This window comes from Notothenia rossii (genome assembly GCF_949606895.1).
Source record: "Notothenia rossii genome assembly, chromosome: 8".
NCBI lineage: Eukaryota > Metazoa > Chordata > Actinopteri > Perciformes > Nototheniidae > Notothenia > Notothenia rossii.
Genome location: NC_136906.1, coordinates 45,738,813 through 45,760,655, shown reverse-complemented (window position 1 = coordinate 45,760,655; position 21,843 = coordinate 45,738,813). Strand labels below are relative to the sequence as shown.

Here is a 21,843-nt window from a genome sequence, read left to right as displayed (position 1 = left end):
GTATAACATATATAGATATTAATTTCATGATGATAAACATTGTGGAACAATTATGAAAAATGTTAATGGAGGGGGCGACGTAAAACTAACACAAAACAACAACAAACTTTTGCCGAGCCAATTGGAGAGTTTCATCAGCAGCACGTGGTAAAAACCACCAATGAGCGCTCAGCTCGAGATACCAGCGAGTTATTTCCCATCAAGCATTTCGCTTCTGCAGCCCGTGGAGAGGAACTGCGCCGCCTCGCCTCGCTCTCAAGGCTGCGGGCGTCTTTGTCCCGCGAGATTTCAACGTCTCATGTAGGCGAGCCTCCAGAGCAAGTCGGACAAAATGACTAACCATCATGCAATGCACTATCAAGACCTTGATCGAAATTGCGCAGGTCTGCACAGGTCTCGCTTGTCTCAAACAAGCCTAGTGTTAGCATGGCCCACCAGTGCAGAAATACCCGGATGTTGACAAGCAAGCCTCTATCACGACTTTTGGTTCACTATAACACACAGTTTTGTGGAGAATACGAAGATTTATTCAGTTCTTGTCAAGCAAATGTATATGTACTACGTATGTTACTAAAGAGGTTTTAGATGGCCAGTGTCCATGTGAAGTTATCGTCATCTCTCGGCGTGAAAACAGTATTTCCCGTGTTGGCATTTTCATAGTATGCTGGTAGCTAGACGCAGCTCTCGCTGCCGGAAATGAGTTTTCTCGTCACTGTCCAACACATTCTCACTCCCAACTCGTCCTTTATGTCAGGATCCCCTTTAGCGTAGATTTTCAACTATCAGGGAGTCCCATTGACTTGCATAGAGCGACACTCCCCCGCCCCCCTCCCCTCTCTCCATCCTATCGGAACCATGGATCGCCAGCTATTTGTTTACGTGTTTAAAAAAGCAAGTTTTTCGTGCCCCACCACTTTTGTACATATAAAAACCCCACTGGGGTATCTCCCTCTCTGTACTTCCTTGAATTTGAAAGAATCTCATATCGTTTTATCAAAACTATAAATCACAATCAACTCGAAATGCGGCGCAGCTTTTACGGGCTTCACGTAATGCCCATATTTCCCTATAAATAGTCAAAGAAACGCCCCATATTAATATTCATTTTGACTGACTGAATGAAGAAGATCGCAGGAAATGACGACAGAACAGCTAAAAAAGACATTAGGGGAGGTCGAGATAAATCATATTGTTTGGTGGATGCAGTTTGAACCAGAATAGCAGCATGGAGGTCGGATCGTCACCAAAATAAATAAATAAGTGATCCGAAAAAAGTTGATAACAAAAACAAAACGTCAGTTTAAAATAATTCTGTCCTTCTGCTTACCGCATCATTTATGAGAATACATTTCTTAACAAGAGAACATAATCGAGGGGTGATCAATAACATTTCAGTATTTATTTATTTCTCCAAGTTATGTTTTTGTGAGCACTGAGGAGTCTCAAACAGGCGTTTGTTTAATCATTTTAAGATTGGCTTTAATCAATTTGTGAAAATGAATTCTTCATATATGATAAATGAGAGGTAACATTTTATTTATGGTATTATTTCCACATATTTCTCTCCATTCTTCCTTCTGCCAACGGTGTCGTAGTTTCTCGTCTCTCCCGTTTTTGTGCGTACCGCGTACGGATGGGTCAGAGTGTGCGTGGAGGACCGCACATTTTCCCAAGTTTCGCAATCACAAGGACATCTAACCTGGTAAGGACTTCATGTATTGTTACTTAAATATTATATATTTTTAATTCAGGCGGGTGTCTCACTCCTCCAGCTGGTTGGCCTGGCGGTCCAGGTCTTCTGCGTGGTCATCAGCCCTCTGCACCAGATCTCTGTCAGCCAGCACCAGACGCTCAGTCTTCTCCGTCAGCTTTTGGCCGGCACCATCAATCGCTGCATGGTACTGACTCAAGTTCTGACAAATGTACACATGCAGACTCAGACACATTGAACATATATCATTCATAAACTATTTGAAAGCAATTGGTAATTATGTCAGAATCTACAACAGGCGTATCTCTGGACTATGCAGGGCTGATCTCCGTTTCATTCTAAATAACCCCCGTAGTCATGTAGGCCTCACCTGCACCATAGCCTCCATCTCAGCCACAGTCCTCTCAGTGTCAGAGATGGAGCCTCTGGATGTCTCCAGTGTGTCGTTGACAGCAGCGTATTCCTCTGTCAGCCTCTGCTTCCTGGCCTGGGGACACAAGGTGAAAACACAATTAAGAATGTATTAAGCTTACAGCTAATCTAAAATAGGGAGAGAAATGAATGTGAAATATCTAATCCATGGCTCCTTCTTGATTGTTAGACACAATGTAAGCTTCTGTTACTTTTTTTATTAACCAAGATGTAATATGATAACTTAAGTATGGTTACTGTCTTTATACTATAATGGCGTCGACAGATGAAAAACTGTGATATTGGGCTCTCATTGTGGCCTAATGGTACACTATATCCTCAGTACCTTTGTTTTTTTCTGGCCTGGGACTTTAGCTGTCATTCTTTATAATGCTTTTATTTCATACAGTTTAAAGAGAAGGCTCTTCTTGTAGGAGGTATGTGGTTGGTTGTTGCTTTCAATGTGTTTGCATAACTGACCAACGATGAGATAATTTGATTTGCTTTGGTAACCCTGCAGTGCCCCAGATTAGGGGAGGCTCAATATTTGGTTAGTTCACCATTCATGGCATTGATTTACAGCAGAGACCCTGTTCATGGAGATCCCTACTCCTGATAACACATGCTCAACCCAAAAGACATGAATACAGACACACAGGCAGATACACCAAGTTCAGCAGCAGCTGTTCTGCTGCAGCTGAGCCATAATGTCAACCAGGGCATGACCACAACTTCCTGGAGTCAAATTCCTTCAAATTCTTACATAGGATTATAGGAGACATAAATCAACAAATCCAGGGAACAACATACAAATGTACTCTCAAAGACTGAGAGGTCCATACTTGTGTTGCATATTTGTTATTTTTTTTCTGCCAAATGATGTGCACTGCGAACCTTTTCCCATGGCTAATATTTTAATGTGAGTCATTCCATGCAGCAGAAGGTCTCTAAATCTCATTATAAACCCAAAAATACAGAAGCTGGAAACTTGCCTCAGATACAGCAAGTAATCCATCACAGTGAGCATAATGTCTGAAATGTATTAGTCGGCTCATAAACCAAAGAGGGTATTTTTCCACATATGTTGAAATAATATTTTTGACATTATTACTTACAAAAGCATACATATTTCACTTTGTAAAAAAAAAAAGGTATACATTACATTGCATTTAGCTGACGCTTTTATCCAAAGCGACTTACAATAAGTACATTCGACCAGGAAGATACAACCTTGAAGAAAACAGAATCATATAAGTACATCAGGTTTCATAGAGCCATATATTTCAAGTGCTACTCAACTGGCTTTAGATAAGGCAGTCCTTTATTAGCATATAAGTGCTTTGTTAGTAATTCTATCGCTCGAAGTGGAGTCGAAAGAGATGAGTTTTCAGTCTGCGCCGGAAGATGTGCAAGCTTTCTGCTGTCCTGATTTCAATGGGGAGCACATTCCACCATTTTGGAGCCAGGATAGCAAACCCACGTGTTTTTGCTGATGGAAACTTGGGTCCCCCTTGCAGTGCGGGTGCAGCGAGCTGTTTGGCCGATGCAGAGCGGAGTGCACGTGCTGGGGTGTACGGTTTAACTATGTCCTGGATGTAGGAAGGGCCAGATCCATTTGCAGCATGGTACGCAAGTACCAGTGTCTTGAAGTGGATTCTAGCAGTTACCAGAAGCCAGTGAAGGGAGCGGAGGAGCGGCGTGGTGTGGGAGAATTTTGGAAGGTTGAAGACCAGACGAGCCGCTGCATTCTGGATGAGCTGCAGAGGTCTGATGGCACATGCAGGTAGACCAGCCAGGAGGGAGTTGCAGTAGTCTAGGCGTGAGATGACGAGAGCCTGGACCAGAACCTGCGCTGATTTCTGGGTCAGCTGGGGACGTATCCTCCTGATGTTGTAAAGCGTGTATCTGCAGCAGCGGGTTGTAGCAGCAATGTTTGCAGTGAAGGACAGTTTGTTATCTAGGATCACACCCAGATTCCTTGCAGTCTGAGTCGGGGAAACAACAGAGGTGCCGATGTTGATTGTTAGGTCAAGAGTGGGACAATCTTTTCCCGGAAGGAAAAGCAGTTCAGTCTTGTCAAGGTTGAGCTTGAGGTGATGAGCAGACATCCACCGAGAGATGTCTGCTAGGCAAGCAGAGATGCGTGCGACGACTTGGGTCTCTGAGCGGGGAAAGGACATAATTAGTTTTGTGTCGTCAGCATAGCAGTGGTATGAGAAACCATGCGGGCTAATGACAGATCCAAGCGAGTTTGTGTACAAGGAGAAGAGAAGGGGACCAAGAACAGAGCCCTGAGGGACCCCTGTAGTTAATTGACAAGGGTCGGACTCGGACTCTCTCCAAGTAACCCTGTAGGTGCGGTCTTTGAGATATGAGGTGAGGAGGGAAAGTGCAGTGCCGGAAACTCCAAGTTCTTGGAGAGTGCGAAGGAGGATCTGATGGTTCACCGTGTCGAATGCAGCAGACAGGTCCAGAAGGATGATGACAGAGGAGAGGGAGGCTGCTTTAGCAGTGTGCAGTTCCTCAGAGACAGCAAGGAGAGCAGTTTCTGTTGAGTGACCTGCCTTGAAACCAGACTGGTGCGGATCCAGAAGGTTGTTCTGATGGAGATAACAGGAGAGTTGTTTAAAGACAGCGTGTTCAAGTGTTTTAGACAGGAACGGGAGGAGAGAGACAGGCCTGTAGTTTATAACATCAGACGGGTTTAGAGTGGGTTTCTTTAGGAGAGGGTTTACTCTTGCCTCCTTGAGACTGTTTGGAAAGTGACCAGAAGTTAGAGAAGTGTTGATGAAATGGGTGAGAAACGGTAGAATATCAGGAGCGATAGTCTGAAGGAGGTTTGAGGGGATAGGGTCCAGAGGACAGGTGGTAGGACGGGCAGAGGTAATGAGGGTAAGAACCTCACTTGGAGAGAGAGGGGAGAAGGAGGTTAGTGTGTGGGTGAAAGGAGGGTCTGGTGACCCAGCGGTGAGTGAAGGTGAGTCAGAAAAAGAAGAACGAATATCATCAACCTTTTTTTCAAAGTGGTTAACAAAGTCGCTTGACAGAAGGGAGGAGGGGGAAGGGGCTTTGGGGGGGTCCAAGATGGTGGAGAAGATAGAAAATAGTTTTTTGGGATTGGAATAGGAAGATTGGATCTTATCTTGAAAGAAAGTGCTTTTTGCCTGAGAGATCGAAGCAGAGAAAGAGGAGAGGAGAGCCTGATAGGTTAGGAGGTCGTCATGTTGTTTGGATTTCCACCATTTCCGCTCTGCTGCCCTAAGGATGGTTCTATTAGCACGCAGTGCGTCATTTAGCCAGGGAGCAGGAGGGGACTGACGAGCCTGCCGAGATGTGAGAGGACAGAGAGAGTCCAGAGAGGATGAGAGAGTAGAGAGGAGACTTATACATTATAATTACTATGCCGAACATTAAAGGTCATGTTATGTCTCTACTATTTTAGTTTCTTCTTAAAGAAAGGTATTTACGGTATATATTCTGCAAGTATGAAGCAACACATTCATGTGGAGTTGTATCCAGGATGTGTATCTGTTCTTTAGCTGCTAAATGCTTGCATGTTCCCCAGCGAGTTTGTCACTGTCTGTCTGAGCAGGGAGGATACTGTGGCTTTATAATATTCAAACTGTTTCATACATTTTTATAATGCTTAAACACCTTAATAAATTACTTTTAACACTTTTCTTCATTAATGCTACTCCTTTTTAGCCATGCTTGTGTACCTATTTGTCTTTATTTGTATGTTATTATTACTAATGTCTGCTTTCCTTCTCCAAATGTAGTAAGTTTACTCTTTATTATTGCATGCCTTTCTTTAACTGCTATGCCACTTTTGCTGTAACTCCTCAAATTTCCCTGCTAAGGGACTAATAAAGGACTTCTGATTCTGATTATACTCAAACAGCTTCCTGTTGCTGCTGGGGAAAAAAGGTGGATGAGAACAGTGAGAAACATAGAGTTTCTCAAATGATTGACCTCCACTCTTTGAGCATAATCTTTTCCATCTGGTGGAGCACTTCTGACTATAAAACATACATGTAGTATTGCAGAACACTGTTCACTGCCCTCTAGTTAAAGCTCATTAGCTTTGTTGCTGAGAGGACGATAAGTATTACAGAGATGTATCTGTATGCACTACAGTCTTTTAACTGTCTGAAACACATGCCTCTTGGGTGGAGCAGTTTTAACTCCAGCAAAGAAAGGTCAAGCTGAATGTGCAGTACAGCTAATAAGCTACAATAGCTTTCTCCACAAAGTACAGCACTTGTTCCACAAAGTACAGCACTTGGGAGGATGTAGCATAGCGAGAACTTGTTTGTCAGAGTTCACCAAAGTTGAGCTCACTTTGAATGCTCTAGGGCAGGGCTATTCATATTCAGTTGGGCCAGATTTTATACAAAATTCAACTGGGCAAGACATTCAGCGGCCTGTAAAAAGCGGGTAGTGACACATTTTAAACCAACACATATTACTGCGATGAAGAACATGCCATTTTTATTCATTGTTCATCTAACAAAGGTACGTCAAAAAAACAAATTAGCATTAATTTACCAGAATCTGAAAAAAAGTGCACAGTTGTAGCTTTACATTTGTTTGCTTTAGAAGTCAAATATTCAGGTTTTTTTTTTTAACCAGGCACATCACAAAGTGCATTTAACTGAATACAATAATAGCAGTCTTAATAAATGTCCTCACATATAAAAAAAAAAAACAGCTAAAGAGCTCCAATGCAACACAAAGAGGTAGTACTGTAGCAATACTATTTTTTCACTTTTCAAGTAATAACAAAAAAATCATACGTTTTGGTCACATTTGACCCAGACACATTACAAAGTGCATTTCAATGAATACTGAAAGAACTGTCAAACCCTTCAGTGCACAAACCCATAACAAGGAATAAGGGTAACCAACACATGAATGAATACTACACTACACGTATACTCAGGGCCGGCCCAACCCATTAAGCGACATAAGCGGCCGCTTAGGGCCCCGCAGCCACTGAGGGGCCCCCTAGCAAAAAAAAAAATATTATTATTATTTTTTTTTTTTAATCTCAGTACACCGTTGCTCTACTCTAAAGTCGCATCTAAAACGCGATCTGATCTAGCTGTGTATATTTTGTTATTTTTGATTGTTATATTCAATCCAGTGTTCGAAATGGGGGGGAGCCCAAGAGGGAGGGAGCTCCCCTGAAGGCCGACTTTGAGATAAATAGGGGGAGCTGCATATTTGTGTCACACAGATTAGAAATGTTGAGTTTCTGTAAATAAAAGTTCTTGAAATAAATAATAGTCATTGTTCATTACAGTTTCTGAATATTTGTTTTATATTTGTGAATATTTCTGGGTGTTGCCATCTGTACGTGGCGGCGCTGCATTCTTTACGCTACTTACGTTGCTATGGTTACGGCGGCGATGCCGGCGGCGTATTTGAAATGTTCATAAAAAATATGGCGAAACGAAATCAGCCAAGCCTCGCAGCTTTTGGATTCACAAGCAAAGAAGCGAAGGATTCTAAAAATGACAACGTGAACGGAACAACTTTTAGCTAGCCGGCTGTAAGCGGCGTTAGGGTCGCGTTTGACAGCTCCACACCGAGGGAGAGGCTTGCCGATGCGGAGCCTGAAGAGGCTTCAACAACGGCCACAGCCGCCGGCGCCACCTGCACTAGCAAACCTGACGATGCCCATGACCTGCCTTTTAACTGGACACAGAAAAGATGGAGTGAGTGGAATGAAAGTTATCCATGGCTTTTCATTCCACTCACTCCATCTTTTCTGATGAATGTGGATATGAGATTTGCAAAGAGGCAAAAAGTATATTGATCTCTCTGCCGCTCGCAGAAAAATCCACCGGAGTGCACCTTTCACAAGAAAGGATTCAGGGAAAAGTCAGCAGTGATTAAAAGAATAACCTGCGGAAAAAGATTTATAATCACCATAAGGGCCAGGCAAACGAAAAAGCGATCGAGATTTCGGAGAGGAGAAAAAAAGATGTCCTACCAAACAAGCTATTGGCGATCAATGTTGACCCAATGCAGGAAACATATAGATCTTTCAGGTCTGCCTATATGATTAGCAATAAAATAAATAAATAGGGCTCCCCCGAAAGCAAATGGGTAATTCGAACACTGATTCAATCTCATTAGCTACAGGCATTTGAAGCTTGTAAAGGGAGGATGACAGCTCTCACTCGCCACTCTGCTGTTCCGCAGCGCCGCTTCCCCTCCCTCCGCTGAAATGATGAATGTAAGGTGTATAGTAATCATAGATAACACGGCAGGGTCCGTTACAGTTTGTTTTCATCTGATTTCAAATAAACAAAGTATTGGCTTTCAGAATATTAAACTTGTTTCGGCAAATTCAGATGATAAATACAACTTTGAAGCTTGTAACGGCATAATTAAAAGCGGAGAACGGAGTAACTTGACGTCACAGCAGGCATAACAACAGCCGGTGTTTCTCGAGTGTTTTCCCACAATACACACAAATGCAAAAATACACAAACACACACACACACACACACACACACACACACACACACACACACACACACACACACACACTCGCGGGCTTCCCCCAGACCAGTAATCCAAACGAAAATATCTTCCCTCCGTACTATTTTGATAATTTGCTCCGCTAATAATCAATCACATCGATCCAGAGAAGAGGAAACTTTGAAGGCCTTTTTCTCAAAATGATGACTCTGTAACAGTCATTATATAATGTGACATATTTGGAGTACAAAAACAATCGTCGTGGCGTAGGTGTTACTCTCGTCTATCTCAGATAGAAGATATGATTGGAGACGACCAGCCAATCAGAATTGACCTTCTCGAGTTCTCCGATTGGTTGGTTTTGTGGCATATTTGTAACGCTGTGACAACTTGAGCGAGCAGGCAGGCAAAGCTGAGCGCTCAACTGTGGTGCCTTCAGTTTGCATGATGTCTGGCAAAAAAAGGACATACGCCTCTGGTGATCAAAAACGAAAAAATAGAAAACTTAATGAAGAAAAAAGGCAAGACAATAAAGGTATGTAACTTCATATTATGGCTCTGTCTCCTGTCCTGTGTCCCACTAACAATAGTTGGATAACTTGGATTTGGGAGTATTCTAACTTACTTACTACTACTACTTACTTGCTAGCTAACGTTACAGCTAGCTAACTAGCCAAGTTATCATTATTATCTCAGCCTTTCTGTAGAATAATGCGATGCTATTAACGTTACTGATTAATTTACTTTAGAAAAGTTTAGCTCAGGCAGCAAGTCACACTCGTAGCTAATGTTAGCTAGGTATATGTGCTTGTTTCATATTTTGACCAAGTAAACCAATTTCCCCTGGGATTAATAAAGTACTATCTATCTATCTATCTATCTATCTATCTATCTATCTATCTATCTATCTATCTATCTATCTATCTATCGAACTATCCAAACATCATTGTGTGGGTTCTAAGTTCATGTAAATGCGAGTATTCATTGGCTGAATATTGAATTAGCTATATAAAGCTAGTATGTTCCATTTGATGTTCCATTTCAAGTCTGTTTCCATAAAGCTTAACTCTGTAACATACTCTCCTCAGGAGCACTTCTGAAGTACTTTGGAAGCCCACAGCAGGTGCCAGCACACACCACAACGTCCACTGAGGACACTGTTGGTGAGTTCAAATGGGCCCAAAGTGAGAGCTTTCTGAATTTGGAATATTAAGTCATTACATTACGAATCATATATTTCTTTATTCCATAGCAGGTCAATCAACCTCCACCGCTGCTGTTGGTGAATGTGAAACCACAAGGTCAGCTGTTGGCACCAGTGACTCCGATGTCATCCAAGAAACCGCCTCAGACAATGCTGGTAAATGATGTGTTAAGTGTATAGATTAAGCCCATAGAGCTAGCTACAATTGCCATTTGTCGAAGTTCTATTGAGCAAGCTCGCTGTTCATTGCTTATAATAAATATCTGTCATGCATGGGGCAGGAGTTTGATGATACCTGTTTTTAAGGACTGATTCTGGATCAGCACTTTGGAGCTATCTCAAAAGCAGCGCCATAGTGGTGAAAAGACAGCTGATCTAGAGACAGTCCTATAGTCATATATTAAACAATGATATACTTCTTTATTCCATAGCAGTTCCATCAACTTCCATCACTGAAGAAACCACCTCTGACAATGCTGGTAAGTTTAGGCCTACATCAAAGAGACCTTAACTTTGTTTGTCAAGAAAAGCAAAGCACTATATGTCCAATCAATCATGGTATTATTATTATTATTATTATTATTATTATTATTATTATTATTATGAATATTATTATTACTATTGTGTTCAATCATTCAACTGTGTTGTTCATTGCCAGGAACATCAACTTGTAAACATGTCAAGTAACAAAAACTTATTTTTTAAAATTAATTTCCCTATAGGTATTTCTGTACCCATTGAAGTTGAGAGCAGTACCATTACGCCTACTACACCTACCTCTGTAACTTCTACTCCTTTTCTCTCTGGTTCACCAATGGATCCAACTGGGTGGCCATCAGTACTTAACGATCACGTACGTACAGATCTGGTGATTAGGGGGCCAGTACAGGTGGACAGAGATTTTGTATTCCCGAAAACACCAAACAACAGAAGCTTTCATTATCATTACATGTTTAGAACACTTGTAAATGGTGAGAAAGTTAAGCGAAGCTGGTTAATATACTCCAAGAACAATGATTCAGTCTACTGCTTTTGCTCCAAGTTGTTTTCCAAGAAATCATTAAAGCTCATAACAGAGGGACAACAGGACTGGGTGAGTATTGGCGCATTACTGAAGCTACACGACAACAGCCCAGATCATGTGAAAAGTGTGTTGACTTGGAAGGAACTAGAGCTCCGTCTTAGAAAAGGGAAGACAATAGACAAAACAGAGTTGTACCTCCTGGAAGCAGAGAAGAAGAGGTGGAGAGAGGTGCTCATTCGGTTGGTTTCCATCATCCAATCTCTAGCAGAGAGGAACCTGGGACTTAGAGGGACTGTTGACACCCTGCATAACCACAACAACGGGAATTTCCTCAAAGAAGTTGAGCTAATTGCCAAGTTTGACCCTGTTCTGAAAGAACACATCAGACGCATTGACAGTGGAGGAAATTACACTACATACTTGGGTAAAACAATCCAAAATGAACTCATGTCCTGTATCAGTGACACAATACTTGCAGCAATGGTGGCTGAAATCAAAGAGTCCAAGTATTTTGCCATCATTTTGGATTGCACCCCAGACGTCAGCCACCAGGAGCAGATGACTGTTGTGATTCGAACAGTGAGTGTGAAGAAAAGGACTGAGATCAGGGAGCACTTTCTGGGGTTCATCATAGCCCCTGCATCCACAGGGCTTGGTTTGTCTACACTCATTTTGAACAGGCTGGAGGAGCTGAAGATCCCCTTTGAGGACTGCAGAGGACAATCCTATGACAATGGTGCAAACATGAAGGGCAGAAATAAAGGGGTGCAGGCCAGGCTGTTGGAGAAGAATCCTCGAGCTCTGTATGTTCCTTGTGCAGCCCACACACTGAATTTGATGGTGGCGGATTCAGCCAAAGGATCAATAGATGCTACTTGCTTCTTTGGTAATGTTCAGAAGCTGTACACCTTGTTTTCAGGTTCTCCCCAGAGGTGGACCATCCTGAAAAAACATGTGGACATCACTCTCAAGTCCTGGAGTGAGACGCGGTGGGAGAGCAGAGTGAATAGCATCGAGCCGTTGCGCTACCAAACGGATAAGGTCAGGGAGGCTTTGCTAGAGGTGAGGGAAAACGCAAATGATCTCATGGTCAGAATTGAGGCCCAATCCCTGGCAGAAGAAATTGGATCATTTAGATTCCAAATCTGCACTGTTGTCTGGTATGATATTCTGTCAAAGATCAATACAGTTAGCAAGCTCCTTCAGTCTGTCAACATGCAGCTGGATGTTGCGGTCAGTCTCTTAGACAAAACCAAAGCATCGCTGGTAACCTACAGGGCCACTGGGTTCACAGATGCTCAGGCCACAGCAAAAGAGCTCTGTGGAAATATGAATGTTGAGGCAGTGCTGAAAGAAAAGAGGCTGCGGAGCAAAAAGAGGCATTTTGCCTACGAGGCAGCTGACGAGGCAGTGGCTGATGCCATGACGAGACTGGAAACAGGATTCTTTAATGTTGTGGTGGACTGTGGCATCCAGTCTTTGGAGGACAGATTCAAGTCCCTGGGGGAAGTAAGAGACAAGTTTGGAGTGCTTCACAACTTCCATAATCTGGATGATGAGTCACTTACAGACCAATGTGCCCTGCTGGGAAAAACATTGACCTGTGGCGAAGAGGCAGACGTTGACTGGAGAGAGCTAGCCATGGAGATGCAAAGCCTTCCAGAGCTTCCCAAAGAAGATATGACCACATTGGAGATGCTCACCTTCTTAAATGAAAACGAGCTGTGTGAGATCTATCCAAATCTTTGGATAGCGCTGAGAATAGCCTGTACCCTTCCAGTGACAGTGGCGTCCGCAGAGAGATGCTTCTCGAAGCTCAAACTGATAAAAACATACTTGAGGTCCTCCATGGCCCAGGATCGCCTGAGTGGAATGGCAATAATCAGCATAAACCACCAGATTGGCAGCCAGATCTCCTATGATCAGGTCATCAATGACTTTGCCTCCAGGAAAGCAAGAAGAGAACAATTCTGACTGTACGTACGAGAGGAACATTTGTATTTGCATTTGTTTTTTTACATTTCATTTAATTGTTAAGCAGTTTGTTTTGCACATATTATTTAATCCTTTAAAGGTATTTTTGGATCTATTTATATATTCTATTTAGTGTTGAGTGTTTTTTATTAAAAATATCTATCTTTGAACAGTGATGGTCACTTTGTCAGTCTTTTTATTCTGTACTGTCAGTTCATCAGTGCTATCTGATATGACTACTTTATTCAAGTTTATGTTCATTTGTCAGAGTACTTTTGATCCCCTAAAATGGGGGATCAAATGTAATATTGGACAAATTAACATACACTTCAACAAAGTAGTCATATTTAATACTTGGTCACAGTATGCACTTTAACCTCATAGTCCTTGTTTCATTTCAAATCTAATGTGCTGGAGTACAGACTCAGAGCCACAACAACAAAACATATGTCACTGAGGACTGAGGAGTTTCTATATTTCTGTTCACTGAGTTTATATAGTCATTAGTTATAGCCTAGGTAGTTATTTGTAGTCAATTTAAAGACTGTGCTGCTCTTCTCAGGTCCCACTTTAGTGTTTACATGCTTATTTGTACAATATGTGTGCTCATACTAACATCATAAGACAAAAGTTGGTTCCGTGTTGTGTGTAGTGAGAACGCGCTAGAGTGAGGGGGGCCCCCAAACAAAATCTTGCTTAGGGCCCCCAAAAGTCTAGGGCCGGCCCTGCGTATACTATAGTAAACTAGGTGCTTACTATCACCTCATTTGTGATTTGTCATCGCTGACTTTCTCAATGGGAGAAGGGACATTTTTTGTTTTGAACAAGAGCAGTGATTTTTGGCTCATAGGATGTCAATGCAATCCTAAAACAGGTGTGCTGTCAGTCAGGGAGCAGCGAGTGCTACTTTTGATTGAGTTCATGTGTGAAAAGCTTGATTCACATGTGTATGTTGATCCAAACATACTGAGCACACAGATCGCTACTTTCTGAACGTTAGGGAACTGCTGTTTGTTGACATCACTCCAAAACATCGCTGGCCCGTTAGTGCGCTGCATGTCAATAAGTTCCAGTGTATATGTCCCCTTGTCGATGCAGAGGACCACTTCCTTTGCTCTGGTTGATACGTCCCTCTCTATTGCAACAGTGAAGGGGTCTCTGGCAAAGCCCATCATCACCTCTGTGGGCAGAGCAAGTCCTAATCGACCGGCAAAGTTCTCTTTCAACCTCGCAATGAAATCTGTCATCACATCCGTGATTTGTGCCGGGGATGTGATGTGTTTGGGGAGCGTCGGAAAATGCAGTATCCGACCCGTGCTCAGGTCGGTCGCGAAAAGGTCCAGCTTGACTTGGATCTGCTCCACAAGATAAATGACCGTTTTGTCTCTGTTTACGCTTCAGAGTTGAGAGAGACATGTTTTAGAGTTGCTATCATAGGACCACCGTTACCAGCACCACTAGATGCACTTTCAAAAAACGTGCTGCGTTGTGGTTTGGTGGTTTCTATGCAACACGGAGTGTTGCGTTCATGGTCTGTACTAGTGTAGGAATTTGGCTACGGGAGGCTGGGCCTCTCGGGAGTTGGTTCTGGGCCGCATCTGGCCCGCGGGCCGCCAGTTGAATAGGCCTGCTCTAGGGTACAAAGGTTGGTGTACTGTATAGCTATCTGCTAATACACACCACAACCAACCCAGTCTCACGGCATTTCGTGTAATAGTAACAAAATTAATTTAATCTATTGATTCGTGTTCACCAACACGATTTTCCCCTTTTTTTCGTGTCACACAGAACGATTTTAAAAGCAATGTATTTCTATTGGTAGGCCTACTATGTTTCGTGCCTGCAGCACGTCTTTTTGTCCGGTCGGGTCTTGGAAGACCAGAAGCTGTCGGGTTCATAACATTTTCTAACTCAATATCAAGCCACGATTATTGATTTTATGTTAAATTGTATAATGTCGGACTTTTTTTGACGTCCGTGAGGAAAAGAAATGGGGCTCAGAGCCTCAGAACACTGAAATCTGTATTTTTTGTCATTTTTTCCTTCTAATTTGTTATTATTCAGGCACGAAACATACTACCAATATAAATACATTGCTTCTAAAGTCGTTCTGTGTCAGAATACTGAAATCTGTATTTTTTTTAATCTTTTTTTCCGTCTAATTTTTTATTAATTACATTGCTTTTAAAATCGTTCTGTGTGACACGAAAACAATGGGGAAATCGTGTTGGTGAACACGAATCAATAGATACATTTGATGTGACTATTACACGAAATGCCGTGAGACTGGGTTGCCACAACATATGCTAATAGTGTTAGCTTATCATTAACGGCTTTTCAGAGTTTCTTATTTTTTTATCAGAGTTGGGATGAGATTCCTCAGTGCGGCGATGACTCTGTGGGCGGTATCTTGAGTGTAGGCTCTGGATATTATCATGGGAAAAACGTTTTTTATTGCATTGCACCCCTACATTCACACCTTATAGTCCGTTTTCTGGTGCGCACCAGACGACAGTTTGTTTCATTGTTTCATTTTTCAGAAGGTTCGGCTTGCGTCGGCAAAACTCAAATGGACTATAAACTTTAAACACAAGTCATGTGCACGGAAATGCTGTTCAACCATTGGTCAGACATTAAGGGGGTAAAAACGCAAATCCCAGCAATTTCTACCGGAGCCTCCGCCATGGAGCAACAGCACTTTCGACATGTTATTCTCATGCTGCTGTTAATCTGGAGATCAACAGACACTAGCGGCCCGCGCATATGATTATATAATCACATTATAACACATACAATGAGAGACGTTCTGCAGCAAGGAGGGGCGTTTCACCGACGACAGAATCTTTACTTTACACGACACTGTTCAACACTTCATTCTGCTTCACTCTTTAACTAAACAACCGCGGATGTCTTGAAAGACTCTTTCGCTAAAGATTTTGAAGATATCCGCGTTCTTGTGACACGTAAATACTACGCTTTCTATGTTTTGCTGAGGGCTGCGGACTGCGTTCATACCAGCAATGAACCGCTCCAGAGTTCGCAAGCAAGCGTTCCGAGACCACCTATTTTAGCGGACCAGAATCCGGTTGTTTAGTTCACTTAAGAGGTCTCGGATTGTGTTCACACCGACCCAAATGAACCGCACCAAGCGGCTAAACGCACCAGGGTTCGATTCAACCGGACTATGCAAGGCAGGTGTGAACGACAGAGCAAAGCTCCCACAGATGGTTTGTGTTTCTGTTCTTAGCACTTAATACCACCAGTAATAGACTGCTGTCTCACCAGACATGCCTGGAAAACAACAAGCGCTCTCTCAGCCTGTGTGTGTGCAGTGCTTGCTGACGGGGGGGGGGGGGGGGGGGGGGGTTAACAAGTTCAGTCTCTCATACTGCTACCATGTTAAACCGGTGGTTTAACATGGTAGCAGTATGAGAGACTGAACTTGACTGCTCACAGCAGGGACAGAGGGCTGTGAGCTCTTCAGCAGCATATTTATTAGTGCACCCTGACAAACAGAGAAGGGAGTTTTAGGGGAGATATGCACTCAGCAGGAAGGGTTACCTCATTCCTCTGGAATTTGAGGACGCTGGCTCTGTTCCTGTCCTCCGTCTCCTGAAGGGTGCTGGCTGCTTTCTGCAGGAAGCCCTCAGCGTACGACAGCTTGATGGAAAAGCGGGAAAAAATCTCCCTGACAGGAGGAAGTCTGCCGTCTGTGATGACCAACTTCTTCTCCAACTGGCGGATTCTCCTCAGCACTGGAAACACAATCACACACAGTATCCATTAACTTATCATTAGTGGCACATCTGGGTGAATCTCTGCAGTCTGGTTAAAGCAACTGAGAGCTGTGGGCTTTACATTTCTTAATCTTAAAGAGTATCTAATAAAATAGCTATAACAATAGTAATATACAGATAACACATATTGGATGGTATGACATTGATACAGGTATTTGTGTTTTAAATAATTAATGCATTAAGTAATGAACCAGAAGTTTGGTCTACTGTATTCTATCTTGAGTACTAATTATTACATTTTAGCATGCTAGCATGCTAAACAAAGATGGTTGCCATAGTTCAGTTACTTTACAACATTTTAGGATGTTAGCACTTTGTTTGGAATAATGTGCACAGAAGCATTTAATAGAAACACTTTGCCTGAATTGAGCTTCATTTGACCATCTAGCATCAATCTGCTCTCTTCACTTGAACAGCTTCCTAAAAAGTCATTTCATGTTTGCATTTAATTGCCATAACAAATAAATGTGTGGAGCATGCTTGTGTTTTGTGAACTGCTGCCTGTCTCCTCACAGTCGTGGGCTTCAGTGGACTCGTCAGTGGCGGTGGGCTCTCGTGGGGACAGGTCCAGGGTCCTCATCCACGTCAGCATCCTGTGGGCCCGCTCTGCGCTCTGCCTGGCCAGCTCTGGATCCACTTCCTGCTGCACACTATACAGCTCCCAGTCATGGATCATCTCTACACACACATTAACACACAGAATCAGGAGCCTAAATTAGACCCTCCAGAAAAACGCAATTCTGCGATCGCAGAATTTACCGCATAATCAGCAAAATGGCGCAGATTTTTAAAAGGCCGCATATTTATCAAAAGGCCGCATAATCCCCGCATTTTTCCACACAAAGTTGAGGGAAAAAAAGGGTAACTCGTCTTGACGTGAAGCAGTGATGATGATGACGTGACGTCATCAGCTCACGCATCACAGAAGGTAAACAACACCGTAGAGTGAACATGTGGAACTCACACGAGAGAGAATACACCAAGATGAAAAAATCTGATCCATCTCATTTACCGACGAACATTTCTGCTAAAGACCGGGCAAGGCAGTACCACGATGTCTTTCACGAAAGTGGGGGGAAACTATTCTGCACCCCGTGCAACTGTGTGTTGGAACATAAGTCTTAGAGAAAATCGACGGTGACGACCACTTTGATTCATTCAAACATTCGAAAATGCGTTAGTAGCCTACAAGATTGAAGCTGGTCAGATAACGAACGATTAAATGAAAACAGAATGAGGCGGAGAAGTGTGTATGTGTGTGTGTGTGCGTGCGTGCGTGCGTGCGTGCGTGCGTGCGTGTGTGTGTGTGTGTGTGTGTGTGTGTGAGTATGAGAGAGAGAGAGTGTGTGATTAAAATAGCCCAATTGCTTTTACAATAAATAAACATTGAATGTGTTTAATTGAATAGGAAAGGGGTTTAACGTTAGTGGCAGGTTTTGTGTGAGAGAGAATAAATAAGACAGCCCAATATTAAAAAAAAAATCTATTCTTTTCCGCAACTTTCCGCATATTTCGAAACTTCCCGCAATTTCACCGCATAAAATCACATAAAAACCCTGCATTTTTAATAGCTTAATCAAGGATTTTAGCCCGCATAATCAAGGATTTTTGCCCGCTTTTTTCTGGAGGGTCTACTAAATACACAAATCACTCAGACTTCAAGTGTAGATTATAGATTAAATGTTTTTTATAAAGTTCGCCCTCCGAAGATATTGTATATGTAAAATCACTACATGCAGCCTGAAAAACTGCCTTCCCATGATTGCAGGACAGACAAACACGTCATGTGGCCTGGATCAGATCTGTCGGTACCTTCGATGCGTATGTTGAGGTCGGTGAGGTCACTGCTGAGCTGCTCAGCCAGGGTGAAGGTCTGCAGCGTGTCGTTGTCCAGCTTCTCCCCCAGAGCCTGCACCACACGCTCCTGGAGAAACACCACCAAAACCAGTCAATGACACATGACTAGTGCTGCGTACCTGGACTCACATTCAGGTTCAGGTCCGGACTCAAGTCCAGAGGTTCAGGTTCAGGTCCGGACCATGGCTTGTGTCAAGTTGTGTGAGTAGCTAAAGTGAAATTATTGTGAGCTAATTATCAATTGAAAATAAACTCATAATCAACTCAAATTCAAACTTGTCAGGTTTATTGTGCTCCCTTCCAACTTGTGTCTACATTTCTCTACAAAGTACAAATGTAAAAAAAACACTTTTTGCCACTTAGTCTACAAATGACTTATGACAGCAACTACAGTGAACTACTACAAAGTTCAAACATTTATTTCATTTACCAAACTAAAGTAACCAAACAGTCCCTGAGCTGACTGAGCCTAAATCCCTAAACATTTTCTGAGAGGTAGAGTGTAGAGTAGACTATACGCATTAGACTGTTACAGACTTACTATACAGTATACACTGTAGTGACTGTACAGTCAGAGTGTACTGTACTGTCTGTACACCATGTATTTTCTACAACTCTACATGTACATTATACAGTACATACTACATACATAGTGATGTACATACATACCATTTTGATACAAATGTCATATATAGTTAACTTAAGCATCTATCATCTATGTCACGCTGTCCACTATGTCTAAGCCAATCACATCGCTAGCTTCCCTTGACGTCACACAGATCTCGCGAGCAGTTGCGATATTTTGCGAGACTTCGTGAGTTCAGTAATGGCCGCCATATCAGAAGCCGACACAATGTTTTTCGTCTTTTCTCAGCGCAAATTTCTCGGTCTATGGAAGGTTTTAGATGGTTTATAACAAAAAAGAGAATATATACGTAAGTGCTAGTTTTTTTGCGAGTCCAAGTACCGGTTCCTGATGTTCCGGTTTTAACCGGACTTGAACTGAAACTTGTTACAAGTCCAGTACCGGTTCGGCGTACCGGTACGCAGCACAACACATGACTCAGTCGGTGGAGCCACTCTCAGGTGTCTCTATACAGATGAGGTGCAGAGTATATAACTGCACTTCAGGTCTAAATGTGTAGTCTATCCAATGTTGTGTGAAAAGTGAATTTTAAAGAAGAAAAAAGCTTTCTTCAGAAATGTCTTTAAAAAGTTTTGGACTAAGATTACAGCTGTTGCTGCCCTGACACTTCATTTTCCCTTTGCTTTATCTTATCCTATCTTAAAGTGATGTAATTGGAAGATGATGCTCTCCTGACCGAGTCTCCCAGCTGTTTGATGTCCAACACCACCGCGTCTGTGTTCTTCTCGTGCTCCCCCGCCTGGGCCTTCATCACAGCTGACTTGTTTCTCCAGCCTTGAAACTGGGTCTGTTGAAAGATGAAATATATTCTTTGGACAAGCTCTTTGAAGGAAAAAAACGTACACAACTTTCACAAAATGACACAAAATAATTATTTGATCCATTGTTTATGTTTATTTGCAAATATTAATGGGTGGCTTCAACTTGTATTTGATGCATATTATTTTGTTCTTGCATGTCATGAGCGTATGAACCTGCAGTCGTAGAGCAGTGTAGTTGTAGTATTTGAGCCTGTCGTTGGCTGCTGCCCCGGAGGAGATGTTCAGCACTGCCACTTTCAGCTGGTCCAGCGTCTTATTGGACTGCCGCAAGTCTCCAATCAGATGCCAAATGCACTCATCACAACCTGAAAGCACAGAGTCATTGCAGTACCACAGCACAGTTATGGTGTGTTACAATTTACATCATGTGGTCTTTTGTTGGGGGCTGTAGTGGTGTTTCCTGCAGTCACTTACTGATGTTGCACAGGTTGACAGCAGCCTCTGACAGGCACTCTCCTGTATGCATATCACAGTGTCCGCTCTCACAGTCACACTCTGTGAACACAAACAGCTGAGCGTCACCACAGAGGAAAGACAGAAAGTATTGCGGAACAGGTCAGCGTACAGTGACCACACACATATGGCTCGTTGTCCTGAGTCCTGCACATCTGTCTTGTGGCTTCTCTTGTGTGGGACTGATGCTTTTAGCAGCTGTGTGTGTGTGTGTGGGAAGGGAACATGAGTACTCAGCGAGGCCTTTCCTCTGGGAAAGCGTTATCTGCAGTTAATTTTTCGACAAATGGTGTTTATTCAGGAGAACCAAAAAGGTTTGACACACAGTATGACGGACAGATGCCTTACTCTGGCAGCCAGAGGGGATATAGTCCCAGTAGCCGGGGAGGCAGCGCTCACAGTAACGGCCCCCGGCCCCCGGGCGGCACGGGCAGCTGTGGGTCAGGGGGTGGCAGGTGGGGCGGAGGGAGGCCGGCCCGCATTCACACCTTCGACAGCCCTGACAGCTGGAGAAACCAGAGTAGCCCTCCTAGAGTACATGAAGAAAAGTGCGGTCAGACAATCACACAGGCTGTCGTTATAGTCTCCAGCTCATAGGGTCCTGTTGTGAACCCGGAAATGTTCAGTTCCAAAAGTTTTATGTTAGAAAAAAGTGTAAGACATGCAGCTGCAGAAAGTGCATACAAATCAACTTTGGAGATAACAAAACAGTTCACGAGGACATTCATAAAACGTTGTAAAGTATTAATAAACGGTACAGACATTGGGGACAAATTAAGTTTGAACTGGTGCATATTGATAGCTATTTGTGTTTTGTTTACTGTTCCATTAAAATAATGTATTCATTTGAGTTGTTTGGATTTGCTTTCTTTTGCATGTGTTCAATGTTTCGTGAACATTAGAGCATTTCCGAACATTTTAAGTAATTAGACCAGTGTTGACTTTGTTGACTTTGTTGTGTTGACTTTGACCAATTTTTGACCCCAAAAAGGAAATCTATTGCTGTCAAAAATAGGTTTTTAATTCATCAAATCGTCTGAAAATTATAGGGGTGGTTCAATACTGTGCTCTTAACGATTAAAATACATTTGAAGTAATTTCATTGAATTATGGGTGTTTTATTGTATTTTATAACACCTTAAGCCCTCTGGGGTCAAAAATGACCCCGCAGGACAAAGTGGAGCAATGGGGCACATTTTTTCAGCATAATGCTGCAACAACCCCCTGGCTGCTCCTCGGAGCACACACACACACACACACACACGCACACACACACACACACACACAAACACACACACACTTTTGATGTATAGGATCAAGCAATTTTTAGATCAACAAAGATCATAAACAAAAAAGATAAACGAAAAACAAATAGGCCTTTTCTCACGGTTGCTGGGGCACACACACACACACACACACACACACACACACTGTATTGGATCAATCGTCAAGT

General features: G+C 42.7%; 1 protein-coding gene and 1 long non-coding RNA gene across 2 annotated transcripts in view; one reads left to right on the top strand and one right to left on the bottom strand.

The window, feature by feature from the left end:
* lama4 (laminin, alpha 4) overlaps nucleotides 1-21,843 on the bottom strand; it is a 79,517-nt gene that overhangs the window by 19,287 nt on the left and 38,387 nt on the right. Inside the window, exons 7-15 of the mRNA XM_079643701.1 lie at nucleotides 20,739-20,919; nucleotides 20,352-20,432; nucleotides 20,091-20,242; nucleotides 19,793-19,903; nucleotides 18,426-18,537; nucleotides 17,127-17,291; nucleotides 16,378-16,571; nucleotides 2,082-2,198; nucleotides 1,765-1,913 (exon numbers count right to left, since the gene is read on the bottom strand). Coding sequence (XP_079499827.1) covers nucleotides 1,765-1,913; nucleotides 2,082-2,198; nucleotides 16,378-16,571; nucleotides 17,127-17,291; nucleotides 18,426-18,537; nucleotides 19,793-19,903; nucleotides 20,091-20,242; nucleotides 20,352-20,432; nucleotides 20,739-20,919 — 1,262 coding nt within the window. The remainder of the gene's footprint in view (nucleotides 1-1,764; nucleotides 1,914-2,081; nucleotides 2,199-16,377; nucleotides 16,572-17,126; nucleotides 17,292-18,425; nucleotides 18,538-19,792; nucleotides 19,904-20,090; nucleotides 20,243-20,351; nucleotides 20,433-20,738; nucleotides 20,920-21,843) is intronic.
* LOC307015212 lies at nucleotides 9,608-10,846 on the top strand. The gene is made up of 3 exons (XR_013801442.1): nucleotides 9,608-9,974; nucleotides 10,250-10,297; nucleotides 10,541-10,846. It is a non-coding gene; the product is annotated as an uncharacterized lncRNA (long non-coding RNA).